Source organism: Barbus barbus (genome assembly GCF_936440315.1).
Source record: "Barbus barbus genome assembly, chromosome: 33".
Taxonomy (NCBI): Eukaryota; Metazoa; Chordata; class Actinopteri; order Cypriniformes; family Cyprinidae; genus Barbus; species Barbus barbus.
In genome coordinates this window covers 10,133,217-10,152,297 of record NC_136761.1, presented here as the reverse complement: position 1 = coordinate 10,152,297, position 19,081 = coordinate 10,133,217, and the positions used below count along the sequence as shown (strand labels likewise).

Genomic DNA, 19,081 nt, shown 5'->3' with positions numbered 1-19,081 from the left:
ATCTGTTAGATCGGTGCCGTTTGCTTGTTTAAGCCAGTTTGGTTATGTAATCGCGCCGAGAAATCCGCTTAATGCATATTTTAAGTAGGAAGAGTACAAATGTTCGCTTTGTGTGCGTAAAGCGCTCACATTCCCCACGCTCTCCTATCTTTTAACAGCGCGCATCAGCGTTTTAACTTGTTTTGCGAAGCCAAATGGTTTGCTGCTGTATAACTGGTGGTCAGCAGCGACTAATTTTATTGTAGCTCTAGTTTTGAGTGCAATGGCACGAACTATTTGACTGTGCTCATAGTGCTTTGAACTTCAGAATTAACCCCTTGGAGTGTGCTTGAAATATTTAAAATAGATATTAAACTTATTTATTAAAATCGAACTATTTATATCGTCATTAAAAGAATTTGCTTCAGAGATCATTAGTTAGTGTGCATGCAAATTGTTAGAAATGGAATTAAATATGTTCAGCCTATACACACTAGCTAGTGATGTATTAATCATTATATAATATTGATTAATGCCTTATTGATGAATGTTACTAAAGAAAAACATCAAGACTTGAAAACATCAAGAACTGCACAAGTCACAGTTTCCGCTCTCCCCTTTTCCTCATTTTATTTTTTAAGTCAAGAAATAAATAATCAAATCAAAGCTTGTGGATCTCTGCGTAATGCCAGGATGTGATTGGAGCTCAGGGAATGAAGCTCTGCTTTTTTATGTAACTTTAGTGAAGAGGCAGAGAGCACATCTCTCCAAACAGTGCAGCACACCCACCTTCACATGACAAGAGCTCTTGAGCGGAGCTGGATCAGGCTGGAGGGGCTTGATCAGCTCTCAGCTAGATGGTGTAGGTTCACAGTTCTAGTAGGATCGCATGAGTTGCCCTTGCCAAAGAATGCAGTGCTTCAGAGATGATAGATATCAGGGCTCGGGCACGTCTCTTATCACTGGCCTTCTTGTTGTTGTCGTCTGATTGTTGTGCCATGAGGACTTGGGTTTGAAGAAATGCACTTTGCAAAATACGATGTATTATGTAATTGTTCACCCAAAAATGAAAATTCACTCTAATGTTGTTTCGAACCTGTTATTATTTCTGTGACACATAAAAATTGCAAATTTGACTAATGGTGCATGTGACAAAGAAGCACCATAAACCATAAAAGTAGTCCATACCAATTGTCCACTATAAGTCTTCTGAAATCAGTGGCTCGAGAAAGAATCTTTTTTTTTTTTTCTTTTTTTTTTCAAATGACAAGCTAAATTTTGAGTTTCTGCTTCTCATACAAGCTGCATTATGACTTCAGATGGCTTGGAACATATATAGAGTATGAGTCATTTTATGATACTTTAAAGGGTTTTTTGGTACTTTCTAGGGCTTGATTAATGACACTACTGAAATAATGGAATAGGATTTACTTTCAAACTATTTTCTCACAAATGTTTCTCACAGGAATTGCTTGTAATTTTTGCAAATAATTACAAAGAAACAGCAAGTAACACTGAATCATATGCAACATTTTGACATAGAAAGACTGAAATAGCATTTTCTCCAAAATATACTCCAATAATCTTTGTTTTATTTACGACTTAAAAAAAAATACACTGCATGAACTGTTTTTATATTGAAAAACTGTGTGAACTGAAGAAATAATGCATGCTTTGGAATTACATTTTTGAGAAAAGAGAAACTGCTCAGTGGTTGCTCTTTTAGTTTGAGAGACTGAGTGAAATTCTCTGTTATTTTTCATTTAAATTTTTAAACCTAAATAAAAAAACAATAGAAACAACTAAGATAATTGTCATGCGGTAAGAGTATACAGCCAAAAAGTGAATGTGAACAGCAGCTTGGTATGCAAATAATTTGATGAGAAATGTTTGAGTTCATATTGAGACCTTTTGATTGCATTCGTTGGTCTTTTGGCAAATCTGTGCAGTTTGAGGCACTGTTGAGATATCTTTTAAATCTCTAGAGGAGATGCATCTGAAAGCAGGAGCCCTCCATTTACTCTCAGTTTAATCTCATTTGTATAGAAGAAAGGTTTGAGATTTTTGTGTGCAGTGGAGTTTGTGAGATTGTTCCTGTCTTTCATATTTCTGTCGGATTCATGGTTGTCAACTGTGAGAGATGCTCAGAGTGTCTGTTTAATGACAGATAATCCATTTTCTTGTGTTTGACTGAAGGCACTTCTCTCTCAAGTGATTTACTCAAGCATCTATCAGAGAGCCTCTAGAACATTTGGAGTTCAACCCTCACAAGTTCAACCAATGAGACGGTTCTGTGATTAATCATGTGATTTAGAGCCTTGAGTGCCTGAGTCTGCTTTCAGTGACCCTTTTGGTCTTTATTTGTGTATTTATTTTATTTATTGTTTTCTTTTTTCCCTCCACAAGAATTTAGTAAAAGTAGATAAATAAATGATAAATGGCTTCAGTCAGAGAAAAGTGAAATCCAAATTGTGCAATTGTCTTTCCTAATACACTATAATGGTCATATTGTGTAGTATTTGACAGCGTATGTTTTTAAGAAAAAATCAGCATAATCTACTTTCCTTTTGGCTGACATCACATCCAAGATGTAGATGAGTTTGTGTCTTCATCAGAACAAATTTGTAGAAATTTAGCATTATATCGCTTGCTCACCAATGGATCCTCTGCAGTGAATGGGTGCCGTCAGAATGAGAGTCCAAACAGTAATCCATACAATGAGTCTATCAAGTGAAGGTTAAAATCTGCATGTTTGTAGGAAACAAACCCATCATTACAATGTTTTTAACTTCAAACTGTTGCTTGCGACTAAAATACGAGTCATCTACCCATAAAATAGCTTTATCCAGTGAAAAGTTAACTTGTTTGAATCTAAAGCAAAAGATGCACTGATCAAGAACTGTTTACAATTTTGTAAACAGTGATACAACATTAATATTACATGTAATAGTGATGTTTTTATTAGCTGTTTGGACTCTCATTCTGACGGCACCCATTCACTGCAGAGGGTCAATTGGTGAGCAAGTGATGTAGTGCTACATTTCTCCAAATCTGTTCTGAAGAAACAAACATATCTACATTTTGGGTGGCCTGAGGGTGAAATTTTAACAAATTTAAATTTTTGGGTGAACGATTCCTTCGATTTTAACCAAAAGCCAAATAGCTGTTTATGTGTTGTTTTAGACTACTTTAATACTGTAGGTAATGCAACCTTTCTAAAATCGTAAGAGTAGTTATCTAATGTTGCGTAATATTGACATAAAGGTTACACAATATTACTTGCGGATTCCTGAAATAAATTCCTGATTGATCAAATCAAGTCCTATCCAATATTTTTTATATGGAAATCGAATGAGTCTAGAATGTGAATTCATGTTGATTGACAGCAAAAAAAAAAAAAGCAAACCTGTTTTAATCCATTTATTTCATTCATATTACCTGGTTTAAGTCACATTCACAGATCACATCAGTTCTGTGCATTTATTTCAAATCTATTCCTAGTCATAAGAGGTTTTAATGTGATTCTGATTCCTGTGTCTGACCAGGTCCAGTGACGGAAGTGAAGACCGATATTTACGTCACAAGTTTTGGCCCAGTTTCCGACGTAGAGATGGTGAGCGATCTGAGATGTTTATGATTATGTGTGAACAGGTTGGATTTGTGTGTGTACATGCATGTGTGCACGATCAGCTGTTACATAAGGTGTCATATCCGTCCACTGAGATACGATTAAAATAAATAATTCAGCCAGCTTACCATTTAGATCAATGCAAGGTTGTAGTTGTCTGCTTAGTCAGAGTGAATCAAGTAAGAAAAAAAAAAAAAAAAAAGTGACTGAGTCAACATTTTCAGCAGGTATTTTCCCATGAGAACAATATGAGGTTCAGCACCTCGCACAAGAGCACAACAGCTCTAAATGTGACCAAACTTACAGTGTTTAGCTCAGATTGGTACAGGCTGTAGTAAAAAAATAATCACAAAATGGCATTCTTAATGCATTCAACTTCCATAAAGTCATATATTTCCAGGTGTGAAACTGAATATTCAGCTGGTTTTCTGCAGTACATAAAAAAAGTGTAGAAACACTTTTAAACTCAGACATTGTTACAAATAATTACAAAGTAAAGGCGAGTAAAACATTTAATTCAATGTGAAGTTTTGAAGTAGAAAAAATGAAATGGTATTTTGTTGTACTCCCGCAATCTTTGTCTTATTTAAGACTTAGAAAAATATATATCTTTCACAGCAGATTTGATTGGCTCATGAAAAAAACACAACAATATTATTGGTTACTGTTATTTTCCTTGCCCACACAACCTTGATTACATTAGAAGAAAATAAAAGGTTGTTTCAGATATGTAGAAAGTTCAATTTTTGCTGTACGATTATGGAAATAAATGTTATTTAGCAGAATAAATTCAACTGATTAATGGTGTAGAATACGATAGCGGAAATTTGTTTAAAAAGTAAATAGAAAAAAAAAATATTCTACAGTGTTTTTAAGAGTTACAGGGGAATGTTTTACAAGGTAATACAAGGATGTCTTTAAAAAGTAAGTATACTTAATTTTGATTTTAAGTTTTAAGAGTTACAGGGGATTTTTATACAAGAAAATGAGATGCATACTTTGTTTGGTTTTTTGGTGAATCTGCACAGACATTTTTTTTTTAAAGTAAATAGGGTTCATTTGTGTTGTTGTTTTTTAAGGAGTTAAGGGTTACAGAGGATTTTTTTAAATTTCTTTCTTGGAAGAATTTGATGAGAAATCCTTGAGTTCATATCAAGATGAAAAAGTAAATAGGGTTCATTTTGATGTTATGTTGTTTTTATGGGTTACAGGGGAATTTGGCAGGAGCACAGTTTGTCAGCGTGAGGAGAAGTGTTTGTTTAAATGCCTAGACAGATTTTTTGCAAGATTATGGTGGATTTTTTTGTTTTTGATTTGAGAAGTTGCTTATTACAGAACCACTCTAATGAAGCGTTCTGTCAGGAGTAAGTCAGATTGATTTGCGTGCAGTTTTGACTGCTCTCTATCTGTTTTTTTTGTTTGTTTTTTTTCCAGGAGTACACCATGGACGTGTTCTTCCGCCAGACGTGGGTGGATAGGCGGTTGAAGTATGACGGCCCAGTGGAGATCCTCCGGCTAAATAACCTGATGGTGACCAAAGTCTGGACCCCTGACACGTTCTTCAGGAATGGCAAAAGATCTGTGGCTCACAACATGACGGCACCCAACAGACTCTTCCGAATCATGAAGAATGGCACCATCCTGTACACTATGAGGTACAGCACGCATCCGTCCAGTCCTGAGTCCGATTTGGCAGGCTGTGTTTGCTCGTGGGTGACCATCGTTTTGCCAAGTAGGATGTGTTCCTACTTTCATCTTTTGTTGGTCCTGCAACAACATTTGTGTTCAGTGGAAAATGGCAGGTTGATATGAATGTTGTTGAAGCCTTAAACACCGCCCTAAGGCTAACACTACAATACTAGCATGTTGATAGAAATGGATGTTGATCCAGGAACATGTCCTACTTGGTGTAAAGTACTTTGAAGACATTGGTGGACATCACATCCTCAATATTTTAACCATTTTATCTGTGTTTTTTTTTTTTTGACAGGTTGACAATAATTGCAGAATGTCCAATGAAACTCGTCAATTTCCCCATGGATGGACACTCCTGCCCTCTGAAGTTCGGCAGCTGTGAGGATTTCACTTTATATATGTTGATTTTTTCATCCCACAGAACACTAAAGCATGGTTTGAGCCAGTATTTCAGAGTAAAGGAACATGGCAGTTTAAATGACGTATTTGGAGTGAGGAGAAGAACATTACTTATGAAGCGTTTCTTGAAGAGCACAGAAATAATCCCTTCTTTAAAAATGGATTTTTCTCTCTCTTCACTGTCAGATGACTAAACGATTCAAACGAGAAACAGAATTGATTATTTGAGGGTTTCTTTTGTGTGTAGAGACCCTACAAATTCAGAATTACAGTTCATCTATATGCTAGTATGCTCCTAAAAGCTGACCAAATTCACTTCTAGCATACAAATGTAAAACTCACAGGCTTTCTCTAGCAGAAAAAGGCCAAAACTATTAATGACTTGATGTATTTCATTGCATTTGTTTTTGTCCAATCAAATCCAAATGTCACTTCAGCTTATAGCACATAACACACACACTTTGGAAAGGTGGCTGATTCAGAATAACATACTACTATAATACACTTACTGTTTCTGCCATGCCTTTATATATTGCAGAAATAGTGAGGGTAGTATGCTAGTATCCCATTCTAAATTGAGCCATGTGTCTGTCAAAACATGGCTATATTCAGAACAGCACACTGCACATATTATTTCTGCTGTATATAGCATATACACTACTGAATCCTTGAGATGTTTTATGTTTTTGAAAGAAGTCTCTTATGCTCACCAAGGCTGCATTTATTTGACCAAATACAGTAAAACTGTAATTATTATTATAATTTAAAATAAATGTTTTGTATTTTAATATATTTTAGAATATAATTTATTGCTGTGATGCAACGCTGAATTTTCAGCATCATTACTCCAGTCTTCAGTGTCACATAATCCCTCAGAAATCATTTTAATATGCTGATTTGCTTAGCAATTTTGTTCAAAAAGAGTTCAAAAGAGCAGCATTTATTTGTACTGTCACTTTTTGGCCAATTGAATGTGTCTGAATAAATATATTAGTTTCTTTACTGATCCCAAACTTTTGAACGATAGCATATACAGTAAGTGGCATATACATTTTATGTGTGGAATAGCTAAATTGTTTACTATATTTGCCAAAATCTGTAGTGTTCAGCAGAGCATACTGCATGGGATATTGCATCCCACAATGCAATGCGCTCTACTTGACCATTCAAGTAATGTTACAAGTTAAAAATCATTTTTGAAATATTTGAATTTAAACAGCAGGCAGTATTCAGTGTACACTGTGTAGTATAAATAAATATATACACAGTATATAAGCTACAAATTTAATTTAAGAGCAAATACCTTAGGGGTCTGAAAAACAGCTCTTCTTACTTTTTCCTCCGAGTGTGTAAATACAGAGTTGGTTCATATTCTAAAAACTGAACAAAGAATCTCTATATCAGCAGGACTGTTCACGACAGTCGGTCAGCAAAAATGAAAACGAAAACGTGAAAAAAAGTTCAGGAACAGAAAGAGAAATCTGAAAAGAAGGCGTAATCTCAAATGGGAATATGTGGCAGGTGGGTAGGGCTCTTTTATGGAGACAGCTGGAAGATCTGGAGATAAAATCAGTCCAGAGAGCTCCTGCTGGCGCATTGTGACATTGTGATGGAGGACGATCTCGATGTTTTGGTTTTTTAGTGGTGGCTGCGCTAATGTGCTGACGGATATCTCGCTCTCTCTTCTTTGTTTTATACATCTTCCTATCCTTTCTTTGGGCCGGAGGGGAAGCATCTAGACAGAGAGCTGTTCGTCCCTTGTAGAGCTGAGAAGGTCACCACAGCTTTCCCTCCTGCCCCGGGACAGCGCAGACCTATAACAGATCTTGTTTTTATTTTGCACTCTTTCCTTTGCACTCTACAGTTTTCTGCTCCTCTCTCGTGTCAAGCCATTCTCTTTCTTCTGTATTCATGTATTAGTGATGTTTGCTCGGGTCACAGTCACTCAGGGGGTTAGTCAAGTCAAGTCACCTTTATTTATATAGTGCTTTTAACAATACAGATTGTGTCAAAGCACTTAACAGTATCAAATTGAAGGATAGAGTGTCAGTAATGTACAAAAATAAGATTAAACGCTCAATTTTCAGTTAAGGGATTTCATTATTGAATTCAGAATTGTCATTGTCTAGCTCAGTTTAGTTTAAATAGTATCTGCGAAATCAAATTGACGATAATCACTAGAAATTAAGTGTCCCCAACTGAGCAAGCCAGAGGCGACAGCGGCAAGGAACCAAAACTCCCTCTTTGACAGAATGGAGAAAAAAAAAAAAAACCTTGGGAGAAACCAGGCTCAGATGGGGGGCCAGTTCTCCTCTGGCCAGGAGATTATTGTTTATTTATTGTTTAATTAAAATTTGAAATGTATAAATGCATTATATTTCTATTTTATATTGTTGCAATTTCTAACAATAATAGTATTGTGTAGATAGGTATTTTATTATATTTTTTAGTTATTTTCTTTTATTTTTAGTTTTATTGTATTCAAGTCGAGGTCTTCACTGGGGTTAGTGATTTGAACGATACTAAATCTTACTGTGTCATTTATTCTGCACTGTATAAGGCTGCACGATTAATTGAAATAAAAAGTGTAGAATGATTATGAAATTGCAGAGGCTTCAATTTAGTTCAATAAATATTGTGTGAGTGAGTGAAGTGCGGCACTGTGTTCAATTACGCGCAGCTTATATTCAGGTGTTTTCAGTATAGTTTACAGTAAATGTTGCACCACTTGAATGCTTATACGTAATGTACATTAATGTACATTTATGAAAGCAACTATATGCCATCCAGCTTCCTGAACTTGTAATAAGAAACACTTATCCACCTTATTTTTAATGGAAGAGTGGTGCAGCTGTTTGTAACTTTAATGTGCAAGGCTTTCTGTGTCATCCACTTCCAGTTATTTTTAGCCTTATAAAACAGCTTGTTATGCTGCTTGATATTGCAAACTGGTCTTTATCATACTAGTTTAATGCGTTGTCACAATTATAAACACATTTGTTTGTAGCGTAAACAGTTTTGCTGTTTACTGCACTTCCTTACTTCCTTTCTTCTGCTTTCTTACTTTCCACCGCAATAAAAACTCATTGGTTTAATATTTGAAAATGAAGAGATAAGGCAGCCATAAATATTGGTATTGTAATTTTACAGTTTAATGATAATTAAAATATTTATTATTATTATCAATTATGTATATTTATATAAACTCAATGTATTATTTTAAAATTAACTATTACAATAGTAATAGGCCCTATTTATATTGTTTAATATATGAATTTAGTAATAAAGTATAATAATAAACCGAATAATAATGATATTTTACAGTAAATTATTATTATTTGTTATATTAAAATACAATTATTTTTTTTTTACCACTTTGCACAATCCTGCAAACAAGCATAACAACCCTGAAATATTTTAAATTACAATCACAATTTTTATTAGGAAAAATGACCCCAGAAAACATCTGACTGCATAAATTCCCTTTGAAATGACTGGATTCTGCTTGAAAAAGTTTGCTAAGCATTTTAGAAACCACCAGTATTATTTTATTAAAAAAAAATTTTTTTCCTTTTCATTTTTATTAGCTTTTTTATATGGATTTATTGGGTTATGTTTTAGTTATTTTGGTACTTTACTAAACATGAACAAGAATTGTTGCCCTGGCAACTAGCTGAAATAAAAGTTGTTGTTGTTGTTGTTTTTACATTTGATTTTATTTCAGTTAATGTTTATTTTATTCTAAGTATTCAAAAATGGCTTTATTTTAGTAAATTCTGGATACCACTTAGCAATGGCCTGGCAACCAGAAACCAAACATAAGGATCGTGACAGAAAGTTTTGTGCTGACAAGTTTGAGTCTTCAGAAAATAGTTTGTAATTATACTCATATTTTACTGATCCGTCTCTCTCTCCCGCATGGGTTCGTTCAATTCCCCTCGAAAGATTCTGTCATGCCCAGCGTGACTTTGGATCAAAACTTGCTTAGTCTCTCTGTCCCCTCTCTCTTCTCTCTTGCGCGCTCTCTTTCTATTTTCTTGGGGTTGTTGGTGGGTCTCTTGGAAGCCGTTCCTCTGCTCTATTTCCCAGTGTGTGGGGGTTCAGAAACAGAAATGGAGAAAGAGACAGCGAGGAGGAGAGAAAAAAAAGAGAATTAAGGAAGATAGAGATGATTATGATGACGATCTCAAAGGAGGACAGGAGCGCAGGGAACGTGTCGATGGACTCCTGGATGTGCCAGTCAGTCTCTACTCCGAGAGCGTGAGCCGTTTGATGTATGGATTTCTCCTCCATAAATGAAATCTGTCTGATTCCGAGCAGGAGAACATCTCAGCGGATCTGATTTCTGTGTCAGGATGATTGTTCTGCTTGGCTCAGATTTGAGATTGGCACGCACAATGAAGGAAGTGGGAAGCAGTGAGGAAAGATCAGTGTCTTAGCGGCGACCGTTCGACCCTGAGCTCGCGGACTAATACGCACACTTCCATGCGTAGGCATACCCAGAGGAAGATTTATTTAAGATTAAAGATTTATTAAAGATTGCTCTTTCATCGCTCAGGAGACATAATGAAGTTCTCAGATATGTTTAATTGAAGTATTAACTCCTTTATTTCCTTTGGTGAAAAATAAAATAAAAAATTGAGACATGTTGTTGACATGGAAGAAGCATAATTAGATCATAAATGTTGGACTTCAGTCTTCTGATTGCCAAATTGCATCAGTTCTTGGAAAGAAAAATCACAAATGGGACCACAATTTTATATTTTATTTGTTTCTTCCTCAATATTTTGTCTTGTTTTTAGTACAACTATCTTTTTTTACACTTTTTTAAGATACATTAAAGGTATTAAATCGTTTTTTTTCTGAAAAATGCATCAAAACCATTTCTGGTTTATGCTTAAAACAAGACAAAAATCTGTCAATACGGTAATTTCTATCTTAATTGTAAATGCATTGTCATTTAAGAATGTTTAGATATTTGTTCTGAAAAGAAAAAGACAAAATAAAAATGTTTGCAGTGTAAAAGTGAAATGAAATTCTAATCTCACATGTAACTATAGAACAACAATCTCACCGATGTCTCAAACTGTGCTCAGATTTGCTAAAGCTACCAAAATCTGCGATCATAAATCTCAGTACAAACAAATATTTTCTTCTGATCTCTAGTTTCCAGCAATATGCCAGCAATTGCCTCATTTGTTTCCGTTTTACCTAAGGCTTTTTTTCTTTGGAGGAAAATATGAGCATCAGGAGACTGCAGCAGAAGTGTCCGTTTACTCTCTGTTTAATCTCATTAGTCTTTTTCATTTCCACTGGGATACACACAATGCCACAGATATGGTCTGATAGTCAGTGTTATGCACACATATATTCTATATGTCATGGAAGGTGTTGTTATGACAGCTCTGTGTTTTGTGTCAGATGCCTACCCAATGACTGAGATGATCTACACCTGGACTAAAGGCCCGCAGCATTCTGTGGAGGTCCCACCTGAGTCGTCCAGCCTGGTACAGTACGACCTGATCGGACAGACTGTGTCAAGTGAGACTGTAAAGTCCATTACAGGTACAGACATAACACACTCTCACCGTGACACCAACATTTTTGCTGCAAATATCTTGAAATATACAGTATACAACTGTTCACATGTTTGGAGTCTGTAAGGTTTTTGAAGAAGCCTCTTATGCTCTCCAAGGCTGCATTTATTTGATTAAAAATATAGTAAAAACAGTAATACTATTGTGAAATATTATTACAATTTAAAATAACTGTTTTCTATTTGAATATATTTTAAACTGGAATTTATTCCTGTGATGAAAAGCTGAATTTTCAGCATCATTTCTCCAGTCTTCAGTGTCATCCTAAGAAGATCCTTCAGAAATTATTCTAATTTGCTGTTTTGCGGCTTAAGAAACATTTCTTATTATTATCAATGTTGAAACAGTTGTGCTGCTTCATAGTTTTGTGGAAACATTATTTTAGGATTCTTTGATTACTAGTAAGGTTCAAACATCTTGCATTGTAAATATCTTTACTGCCATTTTAATGCATCCTTACTGAATAAAAGTATTATTATTATTATTATTATTATTTCAAAGAAATTGTACTGACTCCAAACTATTGAACAGTAGTGTAGTGCTTGCAGTGTATTAATATTCCTCAAGACATTTTGACAGGTCATTTTGTCATTTGTGTGTTCTGACTGGTTGTTAATATGTCACAATATGCAGCACTTTCAGTACAACAGGTTGCTGTTGACTTACCATGTTGCACTTGGCTAGAACACAGTGTCAGTCTTAAAGGGATAGTTTACCCAAAAATGACAATTTTGTCATTAATTACTTACCCTCATGTCGTTCCAAACCCGTAAGACCTTCAATCATCTTCAGAACACAAATTAAGATATTTTTGATGAAATTCAAGAGCTTTCTGACTCTGTATAGACAGCAATGTAACTGAAATGTTCCCAGGCCCAGAAAGCTACTAAGGATATCGTTAAAATAGTCCATGTGACACCAGTGGTTCAACCGTAATTTTACGAAGATATGAGAATACTTTTTGTGCACAAAGAAATCAATAATAACAACTTTATTCAACAATTCTCCTCCACGTCACTGTCCTCTGCCATTATCAAGAGTACCACGACGCATGTGTAGCTTTGTAAAATTACGGTTGAACCCAGGGGCGTGGGAACAGGGGGTGCTGAGGGTGCTGCAGCACCCCCTGTTTTTTTCCCCGGGGCAACTGTAAACTGTTGTGAATAAAAAAAAAAAAAAAAAAAAAAAAAAAAAAATATATATATATATATATATATATATATATATATATATATATATATATATATACTGTATATTTATACTTGAATATTTGGGATTTGACTATGAAAAGAGATTTGATTATGTTTGAGTTTTGAGTTATTCGATAATTCAAATCAAATCACAATGTGTATTATTAACCAATCAGATGTTCTTATAGTCTATTATTATATCTGCTCCCATCTCTCTCTCTCTCTCTCTCTCTCTGGTGGACTGTTTACCAAAGTTTGTAGAAATTTGGGGTGTTAATGAGGCATTGTGTGCATGTTATACGAGAACAATGAAATGATGTTTACTTTTTAAACGTGTAAAAAAATAGTTTTGAATGAAGTGTGAATAGTTGCGTAACTTAAGAGAATTTGTTATAATAAAGATTAATTTAAACATTTCTATGGTTACTCCGATGTTTATAACATTGTTTACATTGGCTATTTTGCTATCTATTTCTATGTGCTCTTCGACATATTTACCATTTTCCCATTAATTTAACAGTTGTAAGAATTAAAGTTATCAAAGTTATTAAACTGATGCAGGGCTACTTGATGCGCATATCCTGTCAAATCATGCACGCAGCACCGCCAATGCTTGCTTTTATGTTTGTGAATGTTATGTTTGTGTTGTGGGATCTGTAGGTTGTGGCTTAAAAGCGGAACATGAAAATATCATGGATGTACTGGGAAAAAAAAACAACTTTTTTTTTTATTTTTGTTCTCAGCAATATGAGTCTTCCCGTTCTCCCAAAACAGCTTAGCTACCTATTAAAATAGTTCAGTTTTGTATGTAATGGAAAAGAGATTAGGCTATGTTTCGTTTTTTTTTTCTTCTTTTAAGGAACGACCAAGCGGCCAGTGACAGCAGCGAGTTGATCGCCTATGTTTGATTAATTTAGCCTTATCAAATCATCACGACTTGACTAAAATAAAATCGATAGGCCTATAAAACAGTTCAAGCATATCACAGTGTTAGTTTAAATATTTAACCTATATAAATGTGCGCTGTTAGACGCATATCCAACAGTTTGTGTGGAGAGTGGAACCTGAAGCGAGCTTTACAGGACACGGAGGCTCCTGCGTGGTCACTTGTATTTTTTTCTTACAGTAAAAACAACTTAAAATACGCTGTGTGATTTTTGCTCATAAAGGTAAGAGTAATATATCATTTGGAACTGTAAAGGGTCTACTTTTATTTGTGTGCATTCACAATATCAACATTGTGCTTTTATAAAATAGGAAAACAGAGAATGTGCTTTCTGCCGATCTTGAACAAAAGCGCTTCAATGATGAACCGAAACTCGGCAACTCGAAACTGGCTCACAGATATGATAAATATATCTATAGAAAGCTTTAAATTACTACTTTAAAACGAAATAATTCAAAGCAAAGCAAAAACTCTTCATTAGCCTATGTAATCCGTTAAGATGCATGTATTTCTCTCTGTGCGTCCAATGAGGAGATGGCGAGTAATGTTTTCCCCATCACCGTCTAAAATATAAAAATAAGGGAAAGCCTAAAACAGGCCCGATTATAATTTGCCTTTTATTTTATAATTGTATTCAATAATAAAAAACAAAAAGTATGTAAATCTTTGTCCTTGAAATTTAAAGGATTCACATAGGACTGATAGGCCTATGTGAATTATTTATTGGCCTATCTTTTTAATCCATGCAGCAAATGCTTTAAAGAACTTTTCACTATAAATTTTAAGGGTTTTTAAGCTTGAATGTAGCTTGAATGTAAAACATTGTTATGAATTCATTGTAGCCTATTCCGATTTGTAAAACAGCTAATTATTGTCTAACACGAAAGTGCATAGGCTATAGCACGATTTTCTGTTTCTATTTGGCGTAATATTTATATGCAGAAATTGACTACACCCCCCAGCACCCCCTACATAAAACACCTTCCGGCGCCCCTGGTTGAACCACTGATGTCACAGGGACTATTTTAACAATGTCCCTACTGCATTTTTGGGCCTAGGAACATTTCAGTTGTGTTGCTGTCTATGCAGGGTCTAAAGTTCTCGGATTTCATCAAAAATATCTTAATTTGCGTTCTGAAGATGAACGAAGGTCTTACGGGTTTGAAACGACATGAGGGTGAGTAATTAATGACAGAATTTTCATTTTTGGGTGAACTATCCCTTTAACAGTGATTATATATGAAACAAAATAATATTTAATTGACACAGAAAAGATAAACTTACCTAAAAATCAAGAAATGCTGTTTCTTTCTGGGAATGCAAATCTAGTTTTGTTTATACTGTTTACTCTAAATGAAGAATTATATTTTGAACATAAAGCTGCCACAGAATTTATGTCTTAAATGTGGGGTAAGTGATTTCTGGTAGCCAAAGTTGATATTTCAAATCACCAAAACACACCTCTACCCCAAAATACTATATAACTCATTATAATCAGTGATGCTGTCTACACTGGATGGGACACGACAAATCCCCGACAGTAAACTGCTGCCGTGTTCAATTTATGACGTATTTGCACAAATTTTAAATGATTTTCAACAGTCGCTTTGTCGCGTCCAGTGTAGACTTTAGCTGTTGTGGCGTGGCGTGGCGCGGCGTGGTGGGGTGGGGTGGGGTGCGGTGCGGTGCGGTGCGACATGACAATGGTTGCATCCGGTGTAGACAAGCCTTCTTTTGTTCCGCAGACGTTTTCTTCTTTGGTTTTTAATCCGCTATCTCTATCTTTCTGTTGTCGCTCGGCTCAGCTAATGTCCGTCATGTGCACTGAGCGCTCTCTTCTCTGCATCATGAGTAGACACGCCCCTTACTGCTGATTGGCTACAAGTTTGTTTTAGTATTCGGCCTGACTCAGTTTTCTAAGCAGTTTTGAAAAAATACATACCCCACCTTTAACAGTTTATCCTGCACATTACTAATACCACAAGACGCCTGGCTCTTTAGGCTATGCTACATTTACTGTAAGTCCATTTTATCAGTGTGCACGTGTTCAGAGACACCTGGTCAGTGTCCGAGTCACCTGATCAACGCACATGGAGAATATCTGATAGCGATGTAAGCTTAATTAAAAGAAAAACCTTTTAACTCATGCCACAAGGCCTGATGTCAGCTTAAACATAAAGGTCAGCGTGAGTGCTTGCAGATTGGCTTGGATTTTTAGAGCACTCAGTTAAACAGAAGGGGGAAAAAATAATGGCATTTGTTTATTTATTACGTCTTTTTGATCAAAATTACATAAGAGATTTGGAGCATTCAGTGTGTGTTTTGATTACTGGAGCGCTGTTTCCCAATACGCTGTGAGCCTCATTCTGTTAAAATAAGATGAATCTGCCAGCATAGCTTAACAGCCAGAAAACTTTGCTGTTCAGCCAAAATAAGTCTGCCGTTGTGACAGACTGTCATTCTGACCTTGTTCATTTGCGTGTCCGCTTTCGGGCTAATAAGGCACTTCCTGTTTCTCTGTCTCTGCTCTTTCAGGTGAATATGTGGTAATGACGGTCTACTTCCACTTGAAACGGAAAATGGGCTACTTCATGATTCAGACGTACATCCCCTGCATCATGACTGTAATCCTTTCTCAAGTGTCTTTCTGGATAAATAAGGAATCCGTGCCCGCCAGAACTGTCTTTGGTACGTGTTACTCTCAAATCTTCTGCACCGTTTCCCCCTCTGAGCCGCCAACACCATTTTCATGCAAATACGGAGAAAAGAGCTCCTTCCTTCTGTCATATCTTCCTCCCTTCTTCTATCTGTTTCTCTTTCTTTATGCTTCTCTTCCGTTTTTGTTTTTTGTTTGTTTTATTCCGCTGTGTGTAACCCTGCATTAATGTCTTTTTAACCCCGGGTAAAGGCCACTTTTGAAAGTGGGTTAGCATCTTTGCAGTGCTAAAGATATTCTGAGTGGTGCGTGAAACGCAATGATAAATTGTTTAGCAAATGACAGCTGACTATGAGCTGCCTTAAAGCTGGCATCATTAAATATTCACGCACTTTGTACAGTCACAGAAACTTTAACACTTTAGCACAGCGGCAAAAAATTTCAGATATTTGCTTTCTTTCTTTTTTTTTGCATTTTTCTGTAGTATGATCTTATGAAAACTAGAGCAGATTTACATGCTCATGTTCGCAAGTCAATAGTTGCACTATTGTTTAAAAGTTTGGGGCTAGACGGTTTTTGAACTTTCTATTCATTAGGAAAGTTTTCAACATTGATAATAATAAGAAATGCGTCTTGAGAAGCAAATCTGCATAGCCTATTAGAATGGTTTCCGAAGGATCATGTGATACTGAAGACTGCAGTATTGATGCTGGAAATTCAGCTTTGCATGACATAAATAAATCACATTTTAAAATATATTCAAATAGAAAACAGTTATTTTAATTTGTAATAATATTTCACAATATTACTGTTTTTACTGTATTTTTAATCAAATAAATGCAGCCTTTGTGAGCATAAGATACTTTTTTAAACCTAGAATAAAGATAACCTACTATCTATCTATCTGAAGGAATTTTCTGTTTGTATTAAAGTGTTAGTTTGTTGCGACTTTAGTTCTGATCCAATTATGATGCTGTGATGCCTCACGAGCTACTGAATCATAACATGTGTCACCGTGTGTATCGTATCATGAGGTAATTGGCGATTCCCAGTACCAGAGAGAGAGTTATTTTGTGTGTGTGTGTGTGTGTGTGTCTTGTAGGATGTACAACACAAAATGTAAACAAGCATACACCTATTATATTTTCAAACTGAGTTACACGTTTCATAAAAAATGTTCCCCTTCAGGAACTCGAGCTGCGTCCGAAGACGCTTAGGGCACGCCTTCAGCGTGACCGCGCTCTGAATCATCTGTACAATCAGTCCAATGGAAGGGCGAGGCGTCACGGGCGGATGACGTCACGACCAGGAAGCTATAAAGGCACGTGCGGCAGAGCCGGCTTCAGCTTTCTGTCATTCAGCAAGCGCTCTGTGTGTCTGATTGTGTTTTGTGAGTCACCGCCGCAGCGAGGCCGAGGGGGGCGGCGCTCTGCGCCGGGGACCTCAAAGCCCAAGACGGACCTACGGGCTGTGATTCAGGCTAAGAGGTCCTCGGCGAAGAAGTCCTGATATTTGTGGTCCAGGACTTCTGAGGGCGACTCCTACTGGGGTGGAGCAGGGCACACCGCATTACACGGTGCCCGTTTCGCCTCAGTGCCCTCAGGGGATCAGTCTGCCAACCTTGCCGGGGTTCCAGGGTGCAGCCGTCCCCAGCAAGCATTGTTTTCAGTTCTTTCCGCCCGGAGATGTAGCGGAACTGAAAAACTTGCCACCGCTTCTGCGGTCTCTGCAGCAGTTGGATCGGTCAAAGCGCCGCTTCGGGGCACCGATCTAGCCACTCCTGTTACACCAGAGGTCAGTCTCGAGAGACTGATTCCCTTAGTAGATTACTTGGCAGCGTGGAAGCTACTACCAAATCTCATTTCACTCTCCCGACAGGGGAGATCTCCTCTCACAGGCGGGGGGGAATGATCGCCCACCCACGCCCGGAGTTGTGGAAGCTGTGAGTGTGGCCACTGAGGGGGCACAGCTCATAGTTTCCGGTCTCTCAACCGAGGTTGTCGAGACCATCCTCCAATCCAGAGCTCCCTCTACGAGGAAACTGTACGCCCTGAAGTGGAGACTCTTCACTTCATGGTGCGGAGACCGCCAGCTCGACCCAGTTAACTGCCCGATTGGTACAGTTCTGGAGTCCGTGCAGGCCCTTTGTAAGGCTCCTTTCGAGCCCATCGAGGAGATATCTGACAGACTCCTCACTATAAAGACTGCCTTTCTTTTGGCTATTTCTTCTCTTAAGAGAGTGGGCGATCTTCAGGCCCTTTCAGTGGCCCCTGCTTATCTTGACTTTGCGCCCGGCATGGCCAAAGTTTTTCTCTACCCTCGTGCGGGGTATGTACCTAAAGTTCCCTCTGTTACACCACAGCCCATCGTGCTTCAGGCGTTTTGTCCTCCTCCCTTCAGGGAACCCGACCAGCAGAAGCTTAATTGTATGTGCGAGCACTGGACACTTACATCCACAGAGCTGCCCTGTGGAGAAAGGCGGACCAATTGCTTGTGTGCTATGGTCCCCCTAAGAGTTCCTGCTACAAAGCAGACCCTCAGTAGGTGGATAGTGGATGCCATTAACATTGCCTCTCAGCTCCCCTCGCCGATGGGAATCAGAGCTCACTCAACCCGAGGTGTGGCGGCCTCCAAGGCCTTTTTAGCAGGTGTGTATATGCAGGACATCTGCAACGCTGCTGGGTGGTCCACGTAGGTTCTACGACCTCAACATGCGAGCCACTCCGGGCTTTTCTGGTCTCTCGTCCTAGTACACACTGGGCAGGGACTTGTCAGTCTGGTGGCGTGGGTTCCCTATCGCCTATTCCCTATTCCCAATCTCGTTCCCTAAGCGTCTTCGGACGCAGCTCGAGTTCCTGAAGGGGAACGTCTCAGGTTACGTATGTAACCATGGTTCCCCGAAGGGAACGAGACGCTACGTCTCGAAGCCACACTTCCGGCATCCCTGCCAGTGCTTGCTTCATTCCTAGAAGCTGAAGCCGGCACTGCCAC

The 19,081-nt window shown here is 37.4% G+C and overlaps 1 protein-coding gene across 1 annotated transcript in view; it reads left to right on the top strand.

Moving 5' to 3' along the window:
• The window catches only part of LOC306852932 (gamma-aminobutyric acid receptor subunit alpha-4-like), a gene marked incomplete at both ends in the record, with an annotated part of 33,714 nt that overhangs the window by 609 nt on the left and 14,024 nt on the right, over positions 1-19,081 (top strand). Inside the window, 5 exons of the mRNA XM_079390046.1 lie at positions 3,525-3,592; positions 5,042-5,262; positions 5,598-5,680; positions 11,123-11,266; positions 15,970-16,122. Coding sequence (XP_079246172.1) covers positions 3,525-3,592; positions 5,042-5,262; positions 5,598-5,680; positions 11,123-11,266; positions 15,970-16,122 — 669 coding nt within the window. The remainder of the gene's footprint in view (positions 1-3,524; positions 3,593-5,041; positions 5,263-5,597; positions 5,681-11,122; positions 11,267-15,969; positions 16,123-19,081) is intronic.